Below are 27,024 nucleotides of genomic sequence, written 5' to 3' on the forward strand. Positions count from 1 at the left end.
TTACATACATTAATTTGTTTGTTTTTTTCCAGCCTAATCACTTTTTACAGTCAACTTGCCTATTTGGCTTCTCTACAGCTCAGGTAATTTATTAGTATATTAATTTCTTATAGATTAATGAAAGATAATTGTTTTCTCATGCAACCTAACTACTTATAATAATGTTTTCATTACATGTTAACCATTTTAAATTATCGCATTTTTTCAGATTAATTATTTTGTTATAGATATAAGTAATAATTGTAATTACGAAGCAATAAGATGCTTATCTTAAGATACTACCAAGGTTAGGTAAGGTTGGTGTTTTCTATGAATCTTTTTAAGGGTATCTATTATGTTTAGTATATCACCTATGCACATAGTTAATAAGTCAATATTGACTTTACGAATATGCGAGAACGGGTTGAGATATAAACCAATCCCATTAGTAAAATATAGAGAATTCTGTGGTAGACTACAATATATTTTAAATGAAAATGCTAATATTAAGAGGGGACATTGATACACAACAAATATTTTACAATTTACTGATAAGAAACTGCAATACCAAAATTGCTTATCATTTCAACAATATAACATATAAGAATCATTAAAGAGATCCCAATGAATTACACTTCCTCTGAATTGCCGGTAATTTCTCGAAGAGTTATTGCAGATTTTACAAGATAAGTTTTACAGTTTTTCCCAATGACAACCATTTTTTTTATTGTTAACAGGCTTAGGTTTACTCAGTAATGTGCTGCTATCCTATTCGATATGAATGATAAGAGCGTGGACAAACGCTAGCTATCACCAGTCTTTACAATAGGTTTTAGAGCTATCTACCAGAAAGACTAGGTAATTTCTCAAAGAAAGTTTACAGCTTTTGTTAAGTACATTTTAGAGATAACATTTTACAGATTTTAGAATATTCCCGGGAAACCTTTATACATATTTCTTAAGATTAAAAAAAAAATGTAAAGCTGCTCTATTTCATAGCGTCTTTATGCAAGAATTTATGGCTTTCCTAGAGGCTTCAGAAGCCTATTATTCGGTGTCTACGTAAGTCTCACGAGGCCTGATCTATCATGCTCCTTCCAGGGAACACATAACATGGCTGTAACAAGTGGAGGACCACCAGTTGGGGCTAATGACCCTCTGGCTCGGGTTGTCATGCTGTAACAGGGTTATTAGCAATGACTCTAGCCGTAACAAGTCCGAGCTGTCACCGCAGATGGTGACGGACTGAGCTGAGGGGCTGTGTGCGATAGAGGGGGATTCACGCCTCCATGCGCATGCTCGCCGGCATACACACTGACAGAGCGTGCGAAAGCGCGCATTTGCACACAAGCTCACAATTACTCAAATACATTACCATGCGCATTTAATATTAAAGATAAAGGAAGTAATAGTAGGAGAAATAGGGGGAATGAGTGGCTGGGAGGAGAGGGGAATGGGGGAGGGAGATATAATCAATAGCAGCTCCACAGGTGAGAGACGGAGTGTGGTGGCAGTGTGGCGCGGACAGGTAGTGTGGCGAGGGGACTCTCCACCTCTCCAGCCCTGCCCTCTGACCCAACTTTCCTCACGGTGCGACACGACAACACCCACAGTTTAGTACACATATAATCATTATGTTAGCTTTAAAAGAGCGTGTGTGTCGTGCATGAAGTAATGCTGCTGACTGCCAGTGATATATACATAAAGGGAGATGCCTATACTGAGTGTAGTAAGAACTGTGGTATGTATTATGTATCGTGTTCGTATGGTGCTGATAATGAAGTATAATGATGACCATGGGTCCACATAAAAGCTTTTATGGGCGATACTGGAGCGACAATCTCTTTGGATGCAGCAGTCTCGTGGTATGGTAATAATTATGCTTTTTAAAGCTTTGCTGACCTTTTTTTAAAGCTTTTATTGGCCATTTTAAGGTTTTTCCATTACAGCCAAGGTTGATAGCAACTATAATATTACAATGTGTATATTATATAGATACAAATAATATTCAATCAGGTAATAATCTGGTAGATGATGTTATTACTATTGTGGATATTGCTACTAATACCACTATTATTGCCGCTACTACCCCCTTACCACTTGTACTGCTGCTACTACCCCCCTCCCTACCACTTGTACTGCCGCTACTACCCCCCCCTACCACTTGTACTGCCGCTACTACCCCGCCTACCACTTGTACTGCCGCTACTACCCCCCCCCCTACCACTTGTACTGCTGCTACTACCCTGGTCAAGGACCGGGCCGCGGGGACACTAAAAAAGCCCCGAAATCATCTCAAGATCTCAAGATAACCCCCCCTACCACTTGTACTGCTGCTACTACCCCCCCCCTACCACTTGTACTGCCGCTACTACCCCCCTACCACTTGTACTGCCGCTACTACCCCGCCTACCACTTGTACTGCCGCTACTACCCCCCCTACCACTTGTACTGCCGCTACTACCCCCCCTACCACTTGTACTGCCGCTACTACCCCCCCCTACCACTTGTACTGCCGCTACTACCCCCCCCTACCACTTGTACTGCCGCTACTACCCCCCCTACCACTTGTACTGCCGCTACTACCCCCCCTACCACTTGTACTGCCGCTACTACCCCCCCCTACCACTTGTACTGCCGCTACTACCCCCCCTACCACTTGTACTGCCGCTACTACCCCGCCTACCACTTGTACTGCCGCTACTACCCCCCTACCACTTGTACTGCCGCTACTACCCCGCCTACCACTTGTACTGCCGCTACTACCCCCCTACCACTTGTACTGCCGCTACTACCCCCCTACCACTTGTACTGCCGCTACTACCCCCCTACCACTTGTACTGCTGCTACTACCCCTCTACCACTTGTACTGCTGCTACTACCCCCCCCCCTACCACTTGTACTGCTGCTACTAGCCCCCTACCACTTGTACTGCTGCTACTACCCCCCACTACCACTTGTACTGCTGCTACTACCCCCCTTACCACTTGTACTGCTGCTACTACCCCCCCCACTACCACTTGTACTGCTGCTACTACCCCCCTACCACTTGTACTGCTGCTACTACCCCCCTACCACTTGTACTGCCGCTACTATCCCCCCTACCACTTGTACTGCCCCTACTACCCCCCCCCCTACCACTTGTACTGCCGCTACTACCCCCCTACCACTTGTACTGCCCCTACTACCACTTGTACTGCCGCTACTACCCCCCTACCACTTGTACTGCCGCTACTACTCCCCCCTACCACTTGTACTGCCGCTACTACCCCTACCACTTGTACTGCCGCTACTACCCCCTACCACTTGTACTGCCGCTACTACCCCTACCACCCCCACTAGTGTCACTGGTACCTATGCATGCATTACTAATATCTAAGTACCATTATAATATATACTGCCATAACTCCCTCCCCTATTTATAAGACTACGGTTACTAAGTCTGTTATTACTACTGCCTAACTACCACCACATTCATTGTTACTGATACTCATTACCTGGTAACAATGCTACTAGCCCCCACCCCCCCACCTCCATCGCTAGTATCGGTTTTACTACATATACCAATATTTAATACTTATTCGTACACAAACACTTCTTCGGAATACTGTTTTCACTGTGTGAGGGGAAAAAGGGAGATTGTTGATTGTATACTCAATCCTGAGGACAGTTAAATGTGATCCACGAAGCTTTTTTTTTCTGGTTTAAGGATTGGGAATAGATTGAGGTATTCAATACGAATCAGCCATTTACATGATCAATTGATGCTCTTCATTAGTTTACAATTGTTTAGAATTTAGTAAATTCCGCTTTCGTGTGTGGAAAATGTTTTGCACATTACTAAAGTTTAATATTAGCTACATTTTGCAGGCGTGAGGAGGGCAAAATAATTCTTTTATATCAATATTTCAGTGCGGATGTTTTCATTTTCATTTTTTGGACAGAAATTGAAAGCCAGACAGCGTCCCCACCCTGCTCTCAAGAGCTTGTCAGTCAGCTCTTAAGAGCTCGTCAGATAGTCAATCAGGCTTTCACGAACTTGAAGTATCCATCGGTGATTCTGGATGTAGCGCTGAATTTACAGTTGAGATGCTCAGTCTCAGATTGTAGTATGATTAGGCTTGGAATTTCTCTTCTCTTTTTCTGTTAAATATCCATGTTTAACACTTTTTTAATTACAATATGGTGTAAATGTACATTTTTCCAAACGAAATTGTGATTTTGGTAAAGGGGAGAGATTATATTGGTTTTGTCCTGCCCTTAATTGTCCAAAAAGGATTTGTAGCAGCGTCGCCCACAGCAGATATTCTTGGTACGGTCTTCTGGTACATGTTTTACTTATGTAATCTCTCGCCCAACCACTTGGGCAAGGCGGTAGAGCAACAGTCTCGCTTCATTGTAGGTCGGCGTTCATTTCCCGACCGCCCAAGTGGTTGGGCCCCATTTCTTCCCCCCGTCCCATCCCAAATCATTATCCTGATCATTTCCAAGTGTTACATAGTCGTAACGGATTTGTGCTTTCTCTTGATAGTTCCCTTTCCTTGTGCAATCTCTTGTTTCGTTCCTTCATCTTCTCTCATCCTTCCCCTCCACGCTCCCTCCCTCATTACCACAGCTGGAACGTACATCGTCTTAACCACCTTTACTCATGCCCTGGGCCGGTGATGTGTCTTGTGAGGCCTCGTGTTTTGTTCCTTGCTCCCACACACCTCGTTATGAGTCTTATTTATGTCGCACCACACCAAAGGCAGCGGGTTCTTTTCCGACAACTCTGATGGCTTCCGGCTGCATTTTGTCAATTTGCTCAGTAGGCTTTCGTAAAAAGCATATTACATCGAAGTTAGTTTCATTGTGGGAAAAGCATACATACTTTATATCACTGATATAACTGGAATGCGCTCCGTTCTTCCTATTCTTTCTTCCTTCTGGGATAAATGTTAGGTGGCTTCCTTGTGTCAGTCGAAGGGGGATTTTCTAACAATCACAATCACGGAAGAAATTTGATCTTGCGAGTGTAATGCGTAGAATTTATACGGAGTTACCTGCCCTATAGTGGAGTTCGAGTAACAATAGCGAACATTTATCGATGCATTTAGTGGCATGATAACTGAACTAACTTTCACTCTCATTGACCTTCTGCTCGGAATGTCCATCATACGCTTCAAAACACACAGATAAACGCAATAGTTAATAATACAAATTTGCTTTTCAATCTTAAAATCAATTACACTTAAATTCTTGCGTATACGCAATCCGTCATGAAGTTAAGGATAGGATGAGTGAACGATTACCCGGAAAGCCTCACCAAATTATTTTTCGGCGGGGCTTCCTAGCTAGAGCGACTGGTGTCAGTAAAAAACGTAACCACAGCGATATTCTGTGTTACAACATCACAACGTTTACAGAAACAGAAACGTAGGTACGTTGTGCATTTACACCAGCCGCTCATGCCGGGAAGCCCCTGCAAAAAAAAAAAATATTCGTTTAGCGAGGCTTTCCAGGTAAACAATTCACTTATCTAATGCTTAAATATCATGACGGATAACTTTCACTACAGAATTTGAGGGCTTTAAAGATTTAAAACAACTTCATGTTTTCAAATATAGTGTTTGCTAGCGTGTTGAAGCATCATCTTGCATACAGTCAGATCTCAGGAGCTGATGATGGCGTCATTAGTGATTGTGGTTGCTAGACGCAGAGGTTGAATAGTGAGCTGTCGCGGCCACTCGGCGACATTTTCTCACTCAGAGCTGTCAATGGTGGACACGTGAGCCATTACCAGGGGGTGTTGATATTGGTCGGTAATGTATCTCTCTGTCGTCACCCTGCCTGTGGGGCGCTCCTCTCTCCCCTCACATACTACCCGTTCCCTCCCTCATACTAAGCGCTTCTCCCTCTAGCAGAAACCACTTCTCCCCCTCACACTACCAACTTCTCTTCCTTTCCCCCCTTCTTCATTCAGTAGGGCAGAGTCTGACTCAGCAGGGCAGAGTCTGACTCAGCAGGGTAGAGTCTGACACAGCAGGGTAGAGTCTGACTCAACACGGCAGAGTCTGACTCAGCAGGACAGAGTCTGACTCAGCAGGGTAGAGTCTCACTCAACACGGCAGAGTCTGACTCAGCAGGACAGAGTCTGACTCAGCAGGGTAGAGTCTGACACAGCAGGGTAGAGTCTGACTCAGCAGGGTAGAGTCTGACACAGCAGGGCAGAGTCTGACTCAGCAGGGTAGAGTCTGACACAGCAGGGCAGAGTCTGACTCAGCAGGGTAGAGTCTCACTCAGCAGGGCAGAGTCTCACTCAGCAGGGTAGAGTCTGACACAGCAGGGTAGAGTCTGACTCAGCAGGGTAGAGTCTGACACAGCAGGGCAGAGTCTGACTCAGCAGGGTAGAGTCTGACACAGCAGGGCAGAGTCTGATTCAGCAGGGTAGAGTCTCACTCAGCAGGGCAGAGTCTCACTCAGCAGGGCAGAGTCTCACTCAGCAGGGCAGAGTCTCACTCAGCAGGGCAGAGTCTCACTCAGCAGGGCAGAGTCTCACTCAGCAGGGCAGAGTCTCACTCAGCAGGGCAGAGTTTCACTCAGCAGGGCAGTGTTTCACTCAGCAGGCCAAGTGTTACATAACCGACCTCCACCACCACACACAACGGGCTATCGACTACCTGTCCAGAATCATTCTTTCTTTCCTTGCTTCCAGGCTTTCAAGAACCCCCTCCTCCTCCTCTCCCCTTTCTCCTCCCATCCCCTCTTCTTCCCCTCCTCGTCCCCCTTTTCTTCCCTCTCCCTCTACTCTTCATTGTAACTCTTTTCACTATCTTGACCCCAACTGTTCCACAATACTTTACTCCGTTTTCAGCCTTTTATATCAAATTGGTTTATACACTCAAATAATAGGCTTTTTACAGCCAATCTTTTTATTAGTTGATAATAATATTTTGATATATAGTTTCATCTGAGGAGTATTGTGAAGAGAGAGAGAGAGAGAGAGAGAGAGAGAGAGAGAGAGAGAGAGAGAGAGAGAGAGAGAGAGAGAGAGAGAGAGAGAGAGAGAGAGAGAGATAGAGATAGAGATAGAGATAGAGAGAGAGAGAGAGAGAGAGAGAGAGAGAGAGAGAGAGAGAGATAGAGAGAGAGAGAGAGAGAGAGAGAGAGAGAGAGAGAGAGAGAGAGAGAGAGAGATCTTAATGGAAAACAAGGCGATAAATAGCATCATAACAACAATGTTTGCGAGCCATAAGGGAAGAGGTCGCCGGCTTCTCATACTCTAAAGAGAGTTCACACAAGTTCACAAAACATGTTGAGATCTCATGATAATATTATTATTTTCTTTATTTGATGTTCACCGAGCAGTAAGATATGTACCCATGAGTTAGGCATCTACCCTGGCATGACTGACCTCTACCCCGGCATCAGCGCTGTATATTATTAGCTTTCCTGAGTTTACCAGCGTGTATTATGGTGTATGAGATTACATCAAACCAGTCTTTAAGGACAAGTTTGTTTTGGTGCTGGCATACAAGCCAATCAACCTCTGGAGGGTTATTAAGGCCGCCACAATGGTTTACTGGCCACCCAGCAAGTATACTTTAGTCAAGAGCATAGTTCATAGCTAAAGTAAACTATGTATATACACCGAGAAGGGGGAATACATCTTGGTCTATACACGGCTCTTTTTTTTTGTTTAACTTTGTAACTTAATTGTTAATAAGTATATGTACAGGAGTATTTTTATGTGTATTTTTACATTACTATTATGCTCTAGGAAGTATGTATTTATATTGTCAGGTAGGCCTACTTGTTTAGTCAGGCTTCCAGAAATGTGTAGCCTAATAGTATATGTATATGGATAGATACATTTTTATGTATGTATATGTATATCACATACTTACTGTGTTTCCTGTCTTGTCATGCGTCCCTCCCCCCCCACACCCCACACAGGAGGCGAGGCAGTGCCCAATAACCTCCGCCTTCCATGCTGGAGGCACCACCCCAAACTTCAGTGTCTGATGGAGAACTTTCAGCACTGCAGCAACACTATTCCTGTACTTAGGCATTTCTAGCCCCCCCCCCTTAGGCCAACCTCTGACATTCCCCAGGAAGCAACCCACAACAGTTGCTTAAACTCCCGGTATATATGTATTTTCCAGGCGATGAGTCACAATAACGTGACTGAAGAATGTTGACCCGACCACACACTAGAAGGTGAAGGGACGACGACGTTTCGGTCCGTCCTGGACCATTCTCAAGTCGATTGTGACACAATCGACTTGAGAATGGTCCAGGGCGGACCGAAACGTCGTCGTCCCTTCACCTTCTAGTGTGTGGTCTGGTTAATATATGTATTTTACTGCTTGATGAACAGATGCATTAGTTGAAAACAAACGTGCCCAACAGTTTCTGTCCTGCCAGGCGTTGAACCCGGGTCCCTTGATTATGGGGCGAGGACATAGACCACTGTGCTTCAAGACCGTCAGGCAACGTTGTTTTAGTTTAGTTGGAAATCACACATACACTGTAAGGGGGTAGCCGCCGATGCCCGGGATGGTCTCTATCTCTCTCTCTCCCCACCACCCTATTCCACCCCTCTTCTGTCCCCCTCTCCCCTTTTTTATTGTGGTCTAGACAGCTGAGCATCGAGGAGAAAGCCACAGGAAGATTTATTTGTTGATGAAGAACATCCTAATTTTGACCAGTAATTGGAAATTATAAGAAGACTTTCACGGTGTACGAATGAAATATAACTTTTTTATATAGTTTTCTCCATTACTATTGCAGGTCATCACCCCAACAATCAACAGCAGAGCCTGTCGTCAGGCGTTACAGAGGTCGCTATCTGATGTTGGTCTTTCAATCTGACGAGCACCTCTACATGCGTCCCTCGGGGTCCCACTAAACCTACTCTGCCCAAGATCCCCCCTCAGTACGTCTCTCGAAACCTGCCCTCAACGCCTCCAGTGCTTCCTTGTCCACCCAAGAACGCCTCCAGAGCCCCTTGCCCACCCAAGAACGTCTCCATAGCCCCTTGTCCACCCAAGATCGTCTACATAAAACCCACAACGTCTTTGCAGCTCCGCTCACCACATCTCCAAAGCCTAGCCCACTTGCACACCAATAAACCCGCCCACCATCACGCCCATGTTTGCCCCTGTGACACAGCTCCTCACAGCCCCTGCAGCCATATGTTGATAGTGTGGGTCAGCAAATGGGTACGTCCGTGAGAGGTAAGGCATCTTTGTGGTTATAATGGTAGACGGAATAGATGATAAATTTCAGGCTAATGTTATAACCGAAAACAATTTTTAATGACAGCTGTCGGTTGAAAATGTTTAATGACATCTCTAATGTTTGCACCTGAACGTGAATATATTAAACCGACAATTAAGTTAATATAGTGTAACATCATATAAATTTAGTTAGTTCCACCGTTCATCAACTTGGACTGGTCGGTCTAACGACGGCTTCGATTCTTTCACATACACACACACTTCTTTCACATACACACACACTTCTTTCACATACACACACACTTCTTTCACATACACACACACTTCTTTCACACACACACACACACTTCTTTCACACACACACACACACACTTCTTTCACACACACACTTCTTTTCATCACATGAGAAGGAAGTTTAAAAATTAACTCTCCAAAAGTTCATTTTGCAGTTTTAAAGGTCTGACGCCAAATTATTAACTAATTTATTTACACCTAGTTTTACCTACGCGAGGCAGAGTTTGGAAAATAATGCATATTTAGGTTAGGATGAGTTTCAGTTGAAATTAAAAAAAAAAAACATACCAAGTTTATCAAAATTACAATATATATCGGTGCACAATATAATATTTACAATATATTTTAAAACTGGAAATAAAAATCTGTATTGAGTTAATGTTTTATGAAAATATTATCGCTTAACTTTCACCATAATAAGTATTTATTAGGAAAATTTGTGTTGCCTTATCACTTAAAATTTCAGTAAGTTGATAAGCCGTTCAACTATTACTGGAAAATATCATAATTAAACATCTTAATTAAATTCGATATACATGTACCAAGACAAAATTAAATCGTGTTTTATTTTAAATCTGGCTTTTATTTGTTTCGCATTTCACTGGTTTATTTTTTATTTTTTTATTTTAATAACATGTGAATATAAGAATAAAGAAAATCGCACATGGCTTATATTGTCCCATACGCTATATTGTCCCATACGCTATATTGTCCCATACGTTATATTGTCCCATACGTTATATTGTCCCATGAGTTATATTGTCCCATACGTTATATTGTCCCATGCGTTATATTGTCCCATACATTATACTGCCCCATACGAAGTAGTGCCTGTTTACGAACACGTTAGAAATAGTTCCAATCTACGCTTGAAACAGTTGTAATCTACGCTTGAAACAGTTGTAATCTACGCTTGAAACAGTTGTAATCTACGCTTGAAACAGTTGTAATCTACGCTTGAAACAGTTGTAATCTACGCTTGAAACAGTTGTAATCTACGCTTGAAACAGTTGTAATCTACGCTTGAAACAGTTGTAATCTACGCTTGAAACAGTTGTAATCTACGCTTGAAACAGTTGTAATCTACGCTTGAAACAGTTGTAATCTACGCTTGAAACAGTTGTAATCTACGCTTGAAACAGTTGTAATCTACGCTTGAGACAGTTGTAATCTACGCTTGAAACAGTTGTAATCTACGCTTGAAACAGTTGTAATCTACGCTTGAAACAGTTGTAATCTACGCTTGAAACAGTTGTAATCTACGCTTGAAACAGTTGTAATCTACGCTTGAAACAGTTGTAATCTACGCTTGAAACAGTTGTAATCTACGCTTGAAACAGTTGTAATCTACGCTTGAAACAGTTGTAATCTACGCTTGAAACAGTTGTAATCTACGCTTGAAACAGTTGTAATCTACGCTTGAAACAGTTGTAATCTACGCTTGAAACAGTTGTAATCTACGCTTGAAACAGTTGTAATCTACGCTTGAAACAGTTGTAATCTACGCTTGAAACAGTTGTAATCTACGCTTGAAACAGTTGTAATCTACGCTTGAAACAGTTGTAATCTACGCTTGAAACAGTTGTAATCTACGCTTGAAACAGTTGTAATCTACGCTTGAAACAGTTGTAATCTACGCTTGAAACAGTTGTAATCTACGCTTGAAACAGTTGTAATCTACGCTTGAAACAGTTGTAATCTACGCTTGAAACAGTTGTAATCTACGCTTGAAACAGTTGTAATCTACGCTTGAAACAGTTGTAATCTACGCTTGAAACAGTTGTAATCTACGCTTGAAACAGTTGTAATCTACGCTTGAAACAGTTGTAATCTACGCTTGAAACAGTTGTAATCTACGCTTGAAACAGTTGTAATCTACGCTTGAAACAGTTGTAATCTACGCTTGAAACAGTTGTAATCTACGCTTGAAACAGTTGTAATCTACGCTTGAAACAGTTGTAATCTACGGTTGAAACAGTTGTAATCTACGCTTGAAACAGTTGTAATCTACGCTTGAAACAGTTGTAATCTACGCTTGAAACAGTTGTAATCTACGCTTGAAACAGTTGTAATCTACGCTTGAAACAGTTGTAATCTACGCTTGAAACAGTTGTAATCTACGCTTGAAACAGTTGTAATCTACGCTTGAAACAGTTGTAATCTACGCTTGAAACAGTTGTAATCTACGCTTGAAACAGTTGTAATCTACGCTTGAAACAGTTGTAATCTACGCTTGAAACAGTTGTAATCTACGCTTGAAACAGTTGTAATCTACGCTTGAAAATTCTATCAAGAATATAGACCTTGAAAATTTTCAAGGTCTATCCTATGTTTGAGGAGGGACCTTTGACAACCTACCGGCTTCCTGTCCGTCGAGGCTAATAGGTCTATCAGGTAAATACAGGTTAATTCCAGAGTTGACGTTCCTACGTACGCAAACGACTCTATTGGCACGTTATTAAGATTTTCTTTTGCATATTATAATACACATTACGAAGCATGTCAACGGAACCCATCTCTTAAAACGTTACAGTGACAGACTATTTCCCCCCTGCAAATTTGGGTTAGGCTATCCCCAAGCCTGTGCTACATAGCCTTCCAGGCTTGCCAACCCGTTCTCGCACTTGCTTATAGTCAATATTTGGCATACGAATAAGTGCATATGCGACATACTAATTTATTGTAAATATTTGAGTTTACCTAGAAATGCTGAATAGAAAACACCGACCTAACCTAATCTTCTTAGTATGTTAAGATATTATATCAATTAGTACTGAACCAATACCTATATTGATATTACAGTTTTATAAAAATAATAAAACAAAATTAAAATATTTAAATTAATTTGTAAAGTAACTCAGGATATTGTCAAATTTTGTATAAAATCTCTATTGCTTAATAAAACTGAGAAGAAGAGTTAATGCCTTGGAAAAAAATATGGCTTGCAATATGTCACATATATACTTATTTATAAGCGAAATTGTGACTATAAGCAATAAGTCCTACATGTGCTATCTTGTGCGAGAGCGGGTTGCCTTACTATCCCCAAGCCTCTGACCTCCAGCTTTGGACAGACAGACATACATTGTATCTTACAGGTGTGGATTCGCGTATATTTGTTCTATTCAGTGACGCTAATTTGATGTGGTGGTTTGGTCTTCGGGTCGGCTGATAACAGTGTTACGTTCTTGTTGTTTAAGATTCAGCTACTCGGAACAAAAGTTTCCAAGTAGTACGGGCTATGGTGAGCCCGTAGTGGACTTACCTGGCACAGGAGCGGGACTGTAACTTAAAATGGTGTTACGTCAGCTGTTATCTAACAGCCTGTTACTTGTATAGTCTGTTAACGATCTTGTGTCTGTTGCTGGTATAGACTGTTAATGGCTTGTGTCTGTCGCTGGTTTAAACAGTTAACGGCCTTGCGTCTGTTGCTGGTCTAGGCTGTTAACGATCTTGCAATTCTCTGTTAACAACTACTCCAACTTCCATTTCCCAAAAGACCCAAGTTTACACATGTTTGCCTTTCCTCGTTCTCCAAAGGGGCAAGGCTCTCAACTTCTGAATAGCCTGAGATAATCGCACTTTTATGTTCGATTCTACCTCTCCGGGAAAGTTTACACACAAAGCCATGTAAGTTGTGTGTATTCCTTCCCCCTTTTTTAGTCCCATGGATAATTCTTGAACCAACTTGGAATATATTGTTTGACGTTGGTAAATATGTTATGGTATTATTATTATTTTCTGTTTACTTCGCGAGTTACCCGGCATTGTTATGGTGAAGAAGATGGGTCATGTCTTCACTGTACACAGTTTTCATCCCTGTATCATACTCAGCGTTCCCCCATAATCCGTGGGTTCCAGGGCCCCCGGGGTTCCCCATGAATCCGTGCTCTTTAGAATCAGTTTTGTTACGAAGCCATGAGATGATGATTGTGCCATAGACGTCGGTTATAAAGCTTAAAACGCTGCTACTGTCACAAATAAAAACAATTATTAGTAAAGGCAGCATACAGGAGCCTACAACTTTCCTCGGGGTCAAATGGGAAAGCCACTGTGTTGAGAAGTTTTCAAACTTTTCTAGTGGAAAGGTTTCATGTAGAGAATTGGAGACTTGTAATGGGAGAGAGCAGGAGGGTAGAGTGGTCCAGCTAAGTAACTTGTCGCATGCTGTTAAGTGAGATAATTATTTTTTGTCGGTGCTAGTTAACCTGCACTTAGGTCCATAACATTGAGCCATTGACACTTAGTCATTACGGCCACGGAGACACACATTGTTATTGGTAAATATATATATTAAACAGTCAACCGTGAGGAAAAAAGTGCATTTTCTCCATTTTTCAGTTTCCCCTTTGTTCACAGGGCTTCCCAGTCTTCATCTCAAACTTTCACACATTACAAAACTTAAAATTGAGTCTTTACACGAATAATAAGTGTATTGATTGCCTGTGAAAGCGACACTTACAGGTCAGACATGTTAGAAGAACCACTGAAGAAGCAGGCAGGAAGAACCACTGAAGGAGCAGGCAGGAAGAACCACTGAAGGAGCAGGCAGGAAGAACCACTGAAGGAGCAGGCAGGAAGAACCACTGAAGGAGCAGGCAGGAAGAACCACTAAATGGCAGACACAGTGGTTGCCAGTCAGCTTAGGCTACCATTACCTGTGACAGTGGCTACAGATGACGAGTACCCCAATCTAGGGGACTTTGCGTGAAACCATGTGACCAGGAAGTGGGTCATGATCTCACGCACTACAATATTGAATGTCCAGTCAAGCAGACTTGCCGGTATGAGGCACCTGAAGCTTTGCAATCACTTTATGTTCTTGACAAAAGCCTCATATAATGCCTGCAAAGTTTATCGGTGTAGGCTACTGAGAGAGAGAGAGAGAGAGAGAGAGAGAGAGAGAGAGAGAGAGAGAGAGAGAGAGAGAGAGAGAGAGAGAGAGAGAGAGAGAGAGAGAGAGAGGGGGGAGAGAGAGAGAGAGAGAGAAAGGGGGGGGGGTATACAGAAGGAAGAGAAAAAGGTGAATCTTCTTGAGGTTATCTTGAGATGATTTCGGGGCTTTTAGTGTCCCCGCGGCCCGGTCCTCGACCAGGCCTCCACCCCCCAGGAAGCAGCCCGTGACAGCTGACTAACACCCAGGTACCTATTTTACTGCTAGGTAACAAGGGCATAGGGTGAAAGAAGCTCTGCCCATTGTTTCTCGCCGGCGCCTGGGATCGAACCTAGAACGACAGGATCACAAGTCCAGCGTGCTGTCCGCTCGGCCGACCGGCTCCCCACAGCAATAGACAGCAATATTAAGGAACAATCTAAATCATCAGCCAAACAGCAACATTTCAAACTATTTATAAACTTGCACGAACTCGCTGGAAAACAAAATGAAATTGGCCATATTAGGCCAATATCCAATCAGTGATTGGATATGTATTTTCAGACAACAAAGCCGGCAGTGAGGATGGGTAAAGGGGAATGGGGCGGAAATTAGTGTTATTTAGCTACAAAATGGTGATTTGGGAGTGGGGAATGAGATTTTAAAGAGATGGTTTTGGGTGTGAATTTGTTTTTTGTTTGTATTAAATATGTAGAGTGTTTGGTTGGTGTCAAGCCAGTGAGAGGGTGCGTGGTTGTGGTTGTGCTCGTGGTTGTGACTGATATGGTCATGGTTGTGAGGATCCGTGGTTGTTATACACACGGTTGTGAGAGTGCGTAGTTGTGTTATGTTCGTGATTGTGAGGGTGCGTAGTTGCTTAACCCGTGGTTGTGAGGGTGCGTGATTGTGGTTGTGAGTGTGCCCACAACACAGCGCCTACAGCACAGCGCCTACAGCACAGCGTCCACAGCACAGCGCTCAGAGCACAGAACCCAGATCACTGCGCCACAACACAGTGCCCCCAACACAGCGCCCTCAACACAGTGCCCACAACACAGCGCCCTCAACACAGCGCCCTCAACACAGCGCCCCCAACACAGCGGCCTCAACACAGCGCCCACAACACAGCGCCCACAGCAGACACGCCACACCCTACGTCCACTAAGTGGCCTATGCGTCACCTGGATCCGTCGGCTTTAATGTTGGGGGACGCCTTGTGAGGCCTGACGCACCCCACCCACACCCCTCACTACCCCACACCCCTCACTACCCCACACCCCTTCACCACCGCACACCCCTTCACCACCCCACACCCTTCACCACCCCCACACTCAGCACAGGTACCCTCAGTGCACCAGAGCTGTCAGACATTTGCAATTATTCATTCAAGCAAATTTCCCACAATAGACGTTAAGCTAATAAGCCGATAGTCTGACGCAAGTGATCTATCCCACCATCAATAAGAGTCGCTATCACATCATTAGCATCCCTCCACGACTCCGGTAATCTGCTTGACTCTAATGATTTATTGAATATTCAAGACAAGAGCTCACACAACTCTTATTTGCATACTTCAAGCACCCTGGCCGCTAGGCTCTGGGGACTTGTTTGGTTATATTTTTTATATTTGTTTAAAATGAGGATATTTTGTTACCAATTTAGGATATTTGTTACCAATGAGGATTTACCAATCCTCATTGGTAACACTAAACTATTGAACCTGTCCTCTTTGCCACCCATATAGATTTGTTCAGCTGGAAGCATAATATTTTCGTCTCTTTCGACAGAGACAAAGAGGGTAGAAATAGCCTAAGCTACTCTATCCCGTGGAGGAGTATTTTTTTTTATCTTGTCTCAATAAACATATTTAAATTTGAACAGAGACAAAATGTTAAGTTAAATATTACTCCTTTTCTTTGTCATTAACAGTTATCTATCCTATCTCAGTTATTAATATCCCTATCTTTTCCTTACTCTTTGTATGATATAACCGAAAAAAGTTAGTATTTGTCTTTGCAAATCCTGCTATATGTACTTTATAGTTGGTTTTTGCTTTCCTTATTTGTTTGTTAACATTTCTAATTTGTTTGTTAAATTGTTATTCTAGACCGATAATCCTTTTGAACAGAGCTTTTGTTTTTACATATAAGGTTCTTTAGGTACATGATTATCCGTTTGGGGTCATATTATTCAATCTAATAAATTTATAAATTGCTCTGCGTTCCTAGGCTTTGCTAAGAATATTTTTAAATAAATTATAATTTGAATGTACATTGCAATTCCTTGTCAAGTCATCCTCAGCCATCTCCAATTCATTCATTCATGGATTCACCTCCAATTCATTCATTCATGGATTCACCTCCAATTTATTCATTCATGGATTCATCTCCAATTCATTCATTCATGGATTCATCTCCAATTCATCCTTAGTCCATCAAAATCCAGCTTTTTTTTTGTTAAATCTAACACCTTAACAGAATTTTCGCTTTCACATCTATTAAAATCTACGTTAAATCTGATTTTCTTGTGGTCGCTATTCCCAAGCTCACTCCCTATTTGTCCAGCCACTTGGGGCTGGACGCTAGAGCGACGGTCTCACTTCATGCAGGTCGGCGTTCAATCTCCGACCGTCCAAGTGATTGGGCACCATTCCTTCCCCACGTCCCATCCCAAATCCTTAGCCTAATACCTTCCCAGTGCTATATAGTTGTAATGGTCCCTGATAATTCCCTTCCCTTCCCTATTTCCTTGTGGTCTCTGGTCCCTAGCTCACTCCCTATTTCGATGCCATTTATTTTTAACGCCAAGTTAGTCAACGCTCTCAATAACACCACCAAACGTCCTTGGTATTCCATCTTCTGATAGATGGTTTGGTCATCAGTTATTGAGAAGATATACATGTGCATGGCTCTATCTCTTGAATTGGCTTGTAGTATAATAATATATATTGTATGTGTGAAAATCTCTCTCTCTCTCTCTCTCTCTCTCTCTCTCTCTCTCTCTCTCTCTCTCTCTCTCTCTCATTTCGAGTAAAACCCTTTAGAGAGAGGGGGTCTCTCAGGCCCCTCTGACTTATTCTCTCGTGGCCGGAAACAAGACTCTCCATCTTAAGATATTCATTGCTGGAGCTGCGTCAATGTTTCACCATGGCTCCAAGGCCGACGGGGAGTTGTAAAGAGGGTTGTAACGGCCTTACAGAGAGAGAGAGAGAGAGAGAGAGAGAGAGAGAGAGAGAGAGAGAGAGAGAGAGAGAGAGAGAGAGAGAGAGAGAGAGAGAGAGAGAGAGAGAGAGAGACAGAGAGTGAGAGTGAGAGTGAGAGTGAGAGAGAGAGAGAGAGAGAGAGAGAGAGAGAGAGAGAGAGAGAGAGAGAGAGAGAGAGAGAGAGAGTTAATAACTGTCAGTTATTAGTATTGTCTAATTGCGTCCTGGTTGGCTTTCCTATTACTATGTCGATGTGTGTTGGTGTGTGCTCGAGTCTTGGGTGCTGGTGGAACATTTTGGGTACCGTCGGGTCCTGTGTTGGTTGTGCATCTGTCTAGTTCTCAGAGTCACACTTGGGCACTGTGCCTGGTGCTCCAGGAGGCACCACGCGCTGCGAACTAACTGCCTCACCTTTACATGGTATTGATGATGTGGCGATTAATGTGTCGTGACAGACGGCAAGAATCAATAGTGGTGGGAAACTCTAGCATCTTCAAGAGAGAGAGAGAGAGAGAGAGAGAGAGAGAGAGAGAGAGAGAGAGAGAGAGAGAGAGAGAGAGAGAGAGAGAGAGAGAGAGAGAGAGAGAGAGAGAGAGAGAGAGAGAGAGAGAGAGAGAGAGAGAGAGAGAGAGAGAGAGAGAGAGAGCATCCAATACAAGATTAGCTAATTAAATAATCCTTCAAAACGCTGTACAACCTATGTAAGACCAACACTGGAATAAGAAGCCCAACCCACACTTTGTGAAACAACAAATAAAATGAAAATATCTAGATTAGCAACGAGACTATTACAAAATATTTGACATCTGAAAGAGCTCATCACGGTTTGACACCATTACCTGGCCTCCATATTGTCTCACAGGTACGTGGAGTTATTGTGTCGTCACATCTGGGGCCAGATTCACGAAGCAGTTACGCAAGTACTTACGAACGTGTACATCTTTCTCTCAATCTTTGACGGCTTTGGTTACATTTATTAAACAGTTTACAAGAATGAAAACTTGTCAATCAACTGTTGTTATTGTTATAAACAGCCTCCTTGTGCTTCGGAGCTTATTAACTGTTTAATAATTGTAAACAAACCCGCCAAAGATTGAGAAAAGATGTACAGATTCGTAAGTGCTTGCGTAACTGCTTCGTGAATCTGGCCCCAGTGGACAAGAATAGACTACATCCGACAAAGTCACGCACAGGACAACAGAGGTGGAAACTGGAAACAGATGAACCACGGGGATTAAACTTATATACATAGTTATTCCCGTATACACGACTAACTCCCCGATTATCAGTTCATATTGACTGTTGACATGGAGTTACTTACATGTGTGTGTGTGTGTGTGTGTACGTGTGTTAGCTGGTATTCACCAACACGCCCCAGTTCACCGTGGTGTGTGTGAGTGACGCCTGTACGCCCACTAGGGCGATAAGGGCTGCAGATGTCATAGGGAACTTCGAAGGTGTTTTTCTTTCTTGGCGAAGATAGTGAGTTTGCCTTCGCTATCTTCCTCTCTCGTGTTTACCTATCACTATTTACCTACCAGTGTCTATGGGAGAGTGAGACCCTTTATGACTCGTCTACTAGCCTTGTTGAACCTGTTGTATTACAATTTAACTATTCTGTCATTCGAATTCTTTGTCAAATCTGGTCTTAATGCTGTGAATGGAGGTGGCTTCTACCACTTCTCTCTCTCTCTCTCTCAGCTCTGACATTAATCTTGTTGCAAACCTCCGATCCTTTTCAATTTGTGTTTTATACTTCAAAAGGTACGGATTCCAGGTCTGAGCTGGAAATTCTGGTATTGGTGCTGGCGGAACCTAGGCTGTGTAGATTTGCCATGAAAGAATCCTGAGTTACGTTTCTAAACTACATTCTATTGTTTGACAACTTCCCCCATGTACCGCCGATGTTGTTCTATTTATGATTTCCTCTATTGACAGTGTTGGAATTATAGCCACTTTCAAATATTGTTATATTTCCGATGCCTATAACTGCCGTCCCCTGACGGTGTTTGGTCATCTTTCTCCTTTTCCAAACTTCATTACCTTACACTTGTAGGCAATGTAAACAAAGCCGCTATGATTGAGAAATGATGTACAGATTTCATAAGTGATTTCCGTAAGTGCATGGAGAAGCCTGGCTATAACGCCTTCCGTGAGACTTGTTTATATAAATAATAATAATAATAATAAATTTTTATTCAGGTAAGGTACATACATACAAGGTAAGATACAAAAGTTGATGGATTCATAGACAGAGCTAGTACATACAATACCTAAAGCCACTATTATGCAAAGCGTTTCAGGCAGGAAAACACTAAGACTAAAACATAATACTAATAGAGATTAAAGTATAAATTGTATTGAGAAAAAATAAGAAAAGAATGGAAAAAAGGGGGGAAAACATGGCAGAAAAAAAGCAAAAATACAAAGGGGAGCTTGAATACAAATTTATCACTAAGTGGTTGAGAGTGATGGTCGAGGTGCGCCTGCGACACTGGAAGGCACGTATAGATTAGTGGCGTTAGGCGTGGCGCGGAATCCAATACTTAAAGCTGGAGATAGCAGATGATGTGAGGCTGGAATGTTATAATGCTTCGTCAACATTTATATCGCACAGAAAATGTGAGGCGAGGAGGAAATGGGAAGTTGGTGAGAGAAAGAGACGGTGAAGCAAATGTGGCTGGTGTAAAAGTACTTGAGTGGAGGAAAGATTGCGAAAATATGTCAAATGGGCGCAGAAGAGAGAACTGGAGAGCAATACCAAAAAAAAATAAGAGGCAGGAGCAGAGGAGAAAGTGGGGTAAGAAGAACAGGAACAACTGAGAAAGTGAAGGAATGAAATAAAATCTGGTAGAACAATAAAGATAAGAGGGGGAAGTGCACCAGAGGAAGGGGGGAGGAACTTAATAGGGCAAGAAAATTGGAAATATCAAGGAGTAGGTGGACACAAATATGGAGGGAAGAAACTCCCTCACTCCGCGCATTTTGTATATAACAACCAATTCGTCGCCATTCACGAACATAAATTGGAATGTTATTAACAAACCTGGAAATGTGGAGCTGCATTTTCTACCGTTTTTCTCTCTCTGTGATAATGATGATAACGTCACCAAGCTGTCAATAACGATATGAAGGTAGTGAGGCGAACTGACGCTACCGGAGAAACCATTCCTTCTCGGACATGAGAATTGTCTGGCCGCCACCATGACAGCTCTTGGCCACCTTTGATGTATATCTCTACTTGAGCAACAAGTTGTCTTAGAGACAACCTATTAATTAAATAAGTAAGGCTGAGCTTTAAGGTTATATTCGTCTGCCCTTGAAGTGTGAGTTATTATATCCTATAAATGTCTGTACCAAGCTACCCTAGGCTACCATAGGCTGCCTAGGCTACCATAGGCTGCACGAGTTGAGAGATATGAGTCGCCTGCCACACCTGTCTTGCTATATAAGCTTGTATTCTGTTTATAGACAGACGCTAAGGTAAGATAATTATCAGGAGAAAGAGCGCAAAGTCAGAATTACTATATAGCTCAGCGCCATGGAGAGGGGGGACCTACTGCCTGGGTAACAGCTTCTCCCCCGAATCAACCTACCCTGGCTTTGCGCCCTGGTGAGGCCACTCCAGACCAGGCCGACACCAGAGCGCAACTCCATAGTCTCCTGAGACTGATGGATGCCTACTACTACTATACAGAGAGAGAGATTTAGGGCACTTCACACCATTTGGAGGTGGTGGGTAGCCTAACCTGGCTGTCGTCTCAACTTTAGGACCAGCTGAGACCCAAGGCGTGAGGAAGCTATATGTATTTAAAAAAAATTGTAAATGTCTGTTTTTCTAATCAGCTGAAATGCATGAGAATTAATTTTTATTTTTACCTTTCTTCAAATTTGAACTTTTCATGTAGATTTTATTTTGTATGATGAATTCAGTTTTTTCTACTTTTTTTGTGATGAAAATGATTTATTTCTTGTTTTTCACTTCAGTTGAATTTTGACTTTTAGCTCCACATGTCAGATTCATGTTATATGGAGCGTGTGTGTATATGTGTGTGTGTGGGGGGGGGGTGCATGTGTGCGTGGGTGTATGCGTGTGGGTGTACTCGCCTCACCTAGTTGTGCTGGCAGGGGTTAAGCTTTGGCTCTTTGTTCCTGCCTCTGAACTGTCAATCAACTGGTGTACAGATTCTGAAGCCTACTGGGCTCTATCAAATCTACATTTGAAACTGTGTATGGCGTCAGCCTCCACCACATCACTGCCTACACCATCACATTACTGTGTGTGTGTGTGTGTGTGTGTGTGTGTGTGTGTGTGTGTGTGTGTGTGTGTGTGTGTGTGTGTGTGTGTGTGTGTGTGTGTGTGTGTTTACTAGTTGTGTTTTTGCGGGGGTTGAGCTTTGCTCTTTCGGCCCGCCTCTCAACTGTCAATCAACTGTTTACTAACTACTTTTTTTTTTTTTTTTTTTTTTTTTCCCACACCACACACACCCCAGGAAGCAGCCCGTGACAGCTGACTAACTCCCAGGTACCTATTTACTGCTAGGTAACAGGGACACTTAGGGTGAAAGAAACTTTGCCCATTTGTTTCTACCTCGTGCGGGAATCGAACCCACACCACAGAATTACGAGTCCTGCGCGCTATCCACCAGGCTACGAGGCCCCTAGGTGTGTGTGTGTGTGTGTGTGTGTGTGTGTGTGTGTGTGTGTGTGTGTGTGTGTGTGTGTGTGTGTGTGTGTGTGTGTGTGTGTGTGTGTTGGTGTGTGTGTGGGTGTGTGTGATCCAATCAAAGGATTTTCTAGTCGTTTGGATTGAATTCGTAACAAAATATGTTTACTGAGTACCACCATGAGCCGCGACATATGTAGTGAGGAGACGCAATGAGTATACAATGATATCGATAAAGAAGAGTGGCTACAGTTTATTCTATTTCATGCAATCTACTTTACAGCAGTTGGCCACCCGATACTCTTAAATCCTCGGGTAATACCTCAATCCTCCAGGTACTCTTAAATCCTCAAAGAACCCTTAAATCCCACGGAAAACCTTAAATCCTTTCAAAATACGCAAATCTTCAATGAACACTTAAATCTTTCCAGAACCCTTAAAAGAACAGAACTCTCAGAGCCCTTCAATCCTCCCAAAAACTTTAAATCATTCGGAAAACTCGGTCTCGGAAAAGCTTAACTTTTCTCTGCAGCCTTAAATCCTCCATGAACCATTCAAGCTTTCCAGAACCCTTAAATCCTAGCAAACCCCTTCAATCCTCCAAAAGCCCTTAATTCTTCCAAAAGGCCATAAGTCCTCCCGGAGCCTGTAAATCCTCCGAGAATCAATAAACTCTCCCAAGCCCTTATATCTACCTGGAGCAGTTAAATCTTCAAGAACCCTTCAATAATCCCATAACCCCTACATCAATCCAGGACACATACGGACACACACAAGAATCGTATGTGTCCGTATGTGTGCTCCGAGAGCTTACACTGGTAATATCTTAGGTATTAAGGTGTACTTAGAGAGAAGACACTTAAAGAGGACAGCAGATTAAGTAAAACAGAATTCTAAAATTCCCTTCTGGTCTGTGGATGACGGCTTCTCGAGGCTAAAGCTGTGACAACACTCCAGTCGACAGAGATTAATCTTTAACGAAAGAGAAAGTCGTGGAATTTGCATATATATGACAGAAACGTCAAGAGTGCAAGTCAAACATAAATTTAAATGGTTGGAGTTTCCTCGGGAAACTTTAATTAAAACGAGCAAAAGTATTGTATAAGACTTGCATTATAAATGTGAATATCGTTGTGTCAAACTATAATAAATATAATATGTAGTGACGAGAGCCACGACTCATCACAGCATTTACACAACTCGTTATTAAACCTGTACATCTTTCCTCAATCATGGCGGCTTTGTTTACATTTATTAAACATTTAATGAGCTCCGAAGCACCACGACGCTTCTTATAACAATAATAACCTCGGGTTTGGAAGTTTTAACGCTCGTAAACTGCTTAATACATGTAAACAAAGCCGCCAAAACGGTTCAGGAAAGATGTACAAGTGATGTACATCTCGTGGTGCGTGGGAAATCTGGCATCATCCGTCTCATCTCTCATCCACACATCATCCCTATCTCACCCACCCCCAAACACCCTCCATCCCCCCATTTTCCCTACAGACTATCTCTATCAATGTAATCAAATGCTTGCCCCTAAAATACAAATCTATCTGTTATACAGACGCCAAGATCTGTAGACTCGGGGCAGAACATCTCACATACAGACACTTCCTGAAAGAGGGAAAATGGCGCTGACCCACCCTCGCCATCCCTTTATGACACTCGATAAACTCACCATAAATTCTGGAAAGTTTAATGAGGCTTGCCCAAGTTTTTGGGCTCTAACTTTGGACAGATAGACATTCTTTAGTATAGATGTGATTGTATGTGCTGCCACCATTTGTTATACGTTACTGTATGTGTTATTGTATCCACTTTCTGTATGTAATGCTGGTGTCCGTGCAGGGGGTGCGCGATGCGGCTGGTGCGGCGCCGGGGGTTGGCATGGCGGGAGGCCGCAGTGAAGGCTGCCGCAGCTAAGGCTCGTCCAGCCAAGCCACAGGACCGCTGGGCGCAGCTGCTGGAGCAGCTCAAGAACCCGGCCCCGTGTGACCACCCGTCCTGCAGAGGTGGTCACCTTCCCGACGAGGACCACAACATACCCACCATACGTAGGGTAAGTCGCATGCGCACCGCGGGTTCTGGCCTGCGTCCTATTGCATGATTTAATATATTCAGATACAATCCAGGATGTAGTAATATCATTTAATTCATGTGGATCGTCAGGGATTCGAATCCATTCATGAAAATTACACTCTAACAACTCAATCAGGGATGCTATTAATAAAAGAATAGTTCATTAGTATACCTAACTGGTTTGCAGTCTCAGTTGAGCATCAGTTAGGCACTTATGAGAGCATCATTGACAACATCCTGGCCTGGTTGCTAGAGTGATGCTCTCGTAATATACATTAGCAAAGTAATGCCTACTGATAACATTTTGCAATGGATTTATTTAGATAATTGAAAGTCATTCTTAAGGAATAATATACTAACCAATAGAGTTCTACGTAATGTTATATAAGAAATCTAAAAACTCAAACCATTAGGTCGTAAGAAATAGAACAACAGTATTTTAATCTATCTATATCTATATAATATAATATGCCGAAAAAACCACATGTGAAAAATAGAGAATGTTTAGCGCGTTACGGCTACATCGCCTTCATCGGAGCAAAGTAGAATGACGGAATGACCTTCATTCTACTTTGCTCTGATGGAGGCGATGTAGCCTGAAAACGCGTTAAGCATTCTCTATTTTTCACATGTGGTTTTTCCGCATACTTGGATCAGTGTTTTTTTATCATTGTTGCATAATATATGTTTGTCTGTTCGAGGTTGGAGACCAAATGGTTGCAGGTAGCCTCATGCAACTGCCCATGGTGAATTCTAAATGTATGGCGAGTGTCATAGGGAAATTGAGGTCAACCTCCATGCCCCTCCTTATGTAGGATTGGCTCCTATTGCAACAACCAGCAACTATAAAGTTTGAAATGTGTGTCTGATTGTCCATAGAGTGTTAGCAATATATTTTTGTTTAGTTGTTATTGGTGTTGAATCAATGTCGATAGCGTTGATTCATCGTTAATTGAACGTTACTTGATCAGGTTTTGCCCACTGGGAGAAAGGGAATGGGGAGTATGGAAGGAAGGGGAGAGAATGGAAGGGAGGAGAAAGAACAGTAGAGAAAGAATTGGAGGAAGGAAGAAACGAGAATGGAAAGGACAATGTTAGGAAAAGAAAATTGGAAGGAAAGAGAATGGGAAGGAGAGCAAAGAGAACCGGAGGGAGAGAGAATAATAGGGAAGGAGGAAAAAGAGAGAATGGGAGAGAAGAGAGAAACTGGGAAGAAGGAAGGGATGGAGAGAAGTAGGGCTAGAGGTAGAATGGAAGGGATGGAGGGAAAATGGGAGGGAGAGATGGAGAATGAAAAGGGAAGGAGGGAGGGACAGACCGCCAGACAGGGAACCAGGCCCTTCCAGAGACCCCCAATCAATCAATAAAAGATAAAGTCTGCCTGTCCAAGTTTAGACGCCAAACTCTTGGGCCGACCCTCACCAAACTTGCCATGGTGACTGGGGATTTGTGGAGCGTCTCTTGAGTAGACGGGGACGGCTCCATTGCCCCGGTTGAAGCGGAAACGAACCCTCCTGCATCCCTCTTCACAAAGTCAGTGGAAATGAAATGTGGAACCAAACGTCCGTAGAGTTTAACATCAGTTTACATATTTCTAGAAATATTTCAAAATATTTGTGAGATAAAACCGTCGAGAGCTTTAACGTGTGACGTCAACACAGGCGAACACTTAGTCTCTAGGGATTAGTGAGAGTATTTTCGCACTTGTTAAAGGGAACCGCTTATTGTCGCGTCATTTTGGTGAAAAATGAAACCCATTTGACCTGCGTGTTCAGCCGTTGTTGAATGGTGAAGTGGCTCTGGTGATACTTGTGGGTAGGTGTGGGGTTCTGGTGACACATGTGGGGGTAGGTGTGGTGCCCTTGTGACACCTGTGGGGGGAGTTGTGGTGCCCTGGTGACACATGTGGGGGGAGGTGTGGTACCCTGGTGACATCTGTGGAGGTGTGGGGCCCTGGTGACACATGTGGGGGGAGGTGTGGTGTTACATCAGTTACCCCTATTTACTCCTGACGTTATTGTCAAACTATCTTTCCGCTTTAAGTCTTGTCAATTGTATAGCTTCACCTGAAAACATCTACTTAGGGTAGAAATAGCCTAAGCTACTCTATCCCTTTCGGATGTATTTTTTCCTTGTCTCAATAAACATACTTGAACTTGAATCTACTTTTACACCACGAATATCTAAAAGAGAATGAGTGCCCGGACGGATTCCTGGGGGGACTCTGTCAAATCTCTCCATTCCAACGTCTCTCTCTTAATATTACTGTCTTCTGCTTGTTGTGTGATCCACTGAAGGGACTCTGCCGACACGCCAACCTGTTTATCCGTATTGAGTCAAGACATGCGCAGCACAGCTAGCCGTTCCTTCCCTATTTCATGCTTATTATACACCTCGACGAAATAATATAATCTTACTTTCCCTACCAAAATCCCACCAAGCAACCCTCACCCTACACGTCGACGCTCGCTGACGTCGTTGTTGCTTGGCAGGAGTCGCGGGCGTCTGTGGCGCAGAGAGCTGCCGAGCAGGAGGACGAGTTCCAGGGCTTCACGAACCGCCTGCTGATGCTGCTGGCGCTCCTGCTGGCCGGCCTCACCGCCCTCGTTCTCTACACGCTCTTCACTTCTCCCGCCCTCTTCTCCCAGCAGCCCCCACACGACTCTCTCGACGAGTCCACGCTGGGGGAGGATACGTAGGTAAC

At 43.1% G+C, this 27,024-nt stretch overlaps 1 protein-coding gene across 1 annotated transcript in view; it reads left to right on the forward strand.

Annotated features, from left to right (window-relative positions):
- The first annotated feature begins 646 nt into the window (after positions 1-646).
- LOC138372401 (uncharacterized) overlaps positions 647-27,024 on the forward strand; it is a 29,343-nt gene continuing 2,965 nt past the window's right edge. Inside the window, exons 1-4 of the mRNA XM_069337804.1 lie at positions 647-1,569; positions 8,752-9,197; positions 24,090-24,300; positions 26,813-27,019. Coding sequence (XP_069193905.1) covers positions 24,100-24,300; positions 26,813-27,019 — 408 coding nt within the window. The 5' untranslated portion in view covers positions 647-1,569; positions 8,752-9,197; positions 24,090-24,099. The remainder of the gene's footprint in view (positions 1,570-8,751; positions 9,198-24,089; positions 24,301-26,812; positions 27,020-27,024) is intronic.

The sequence above is a fragment of the Procambarus clarkii genome, chromosome 38 (assembly GCF_040958095.1).
Source record: "Procambarus clarkii isolate CNS0578487 chromosome 38, FALCON_Pclarkii_2.0, whole genome shotgun sequence".
Classification (NCBI taxonomy): domain Eukaryota; kingdom Metazoa; phylum Arthropoda; class Malacostraca; order Decapoda; family Cambaridae; genus Procambarus; species Procambarus clarkii.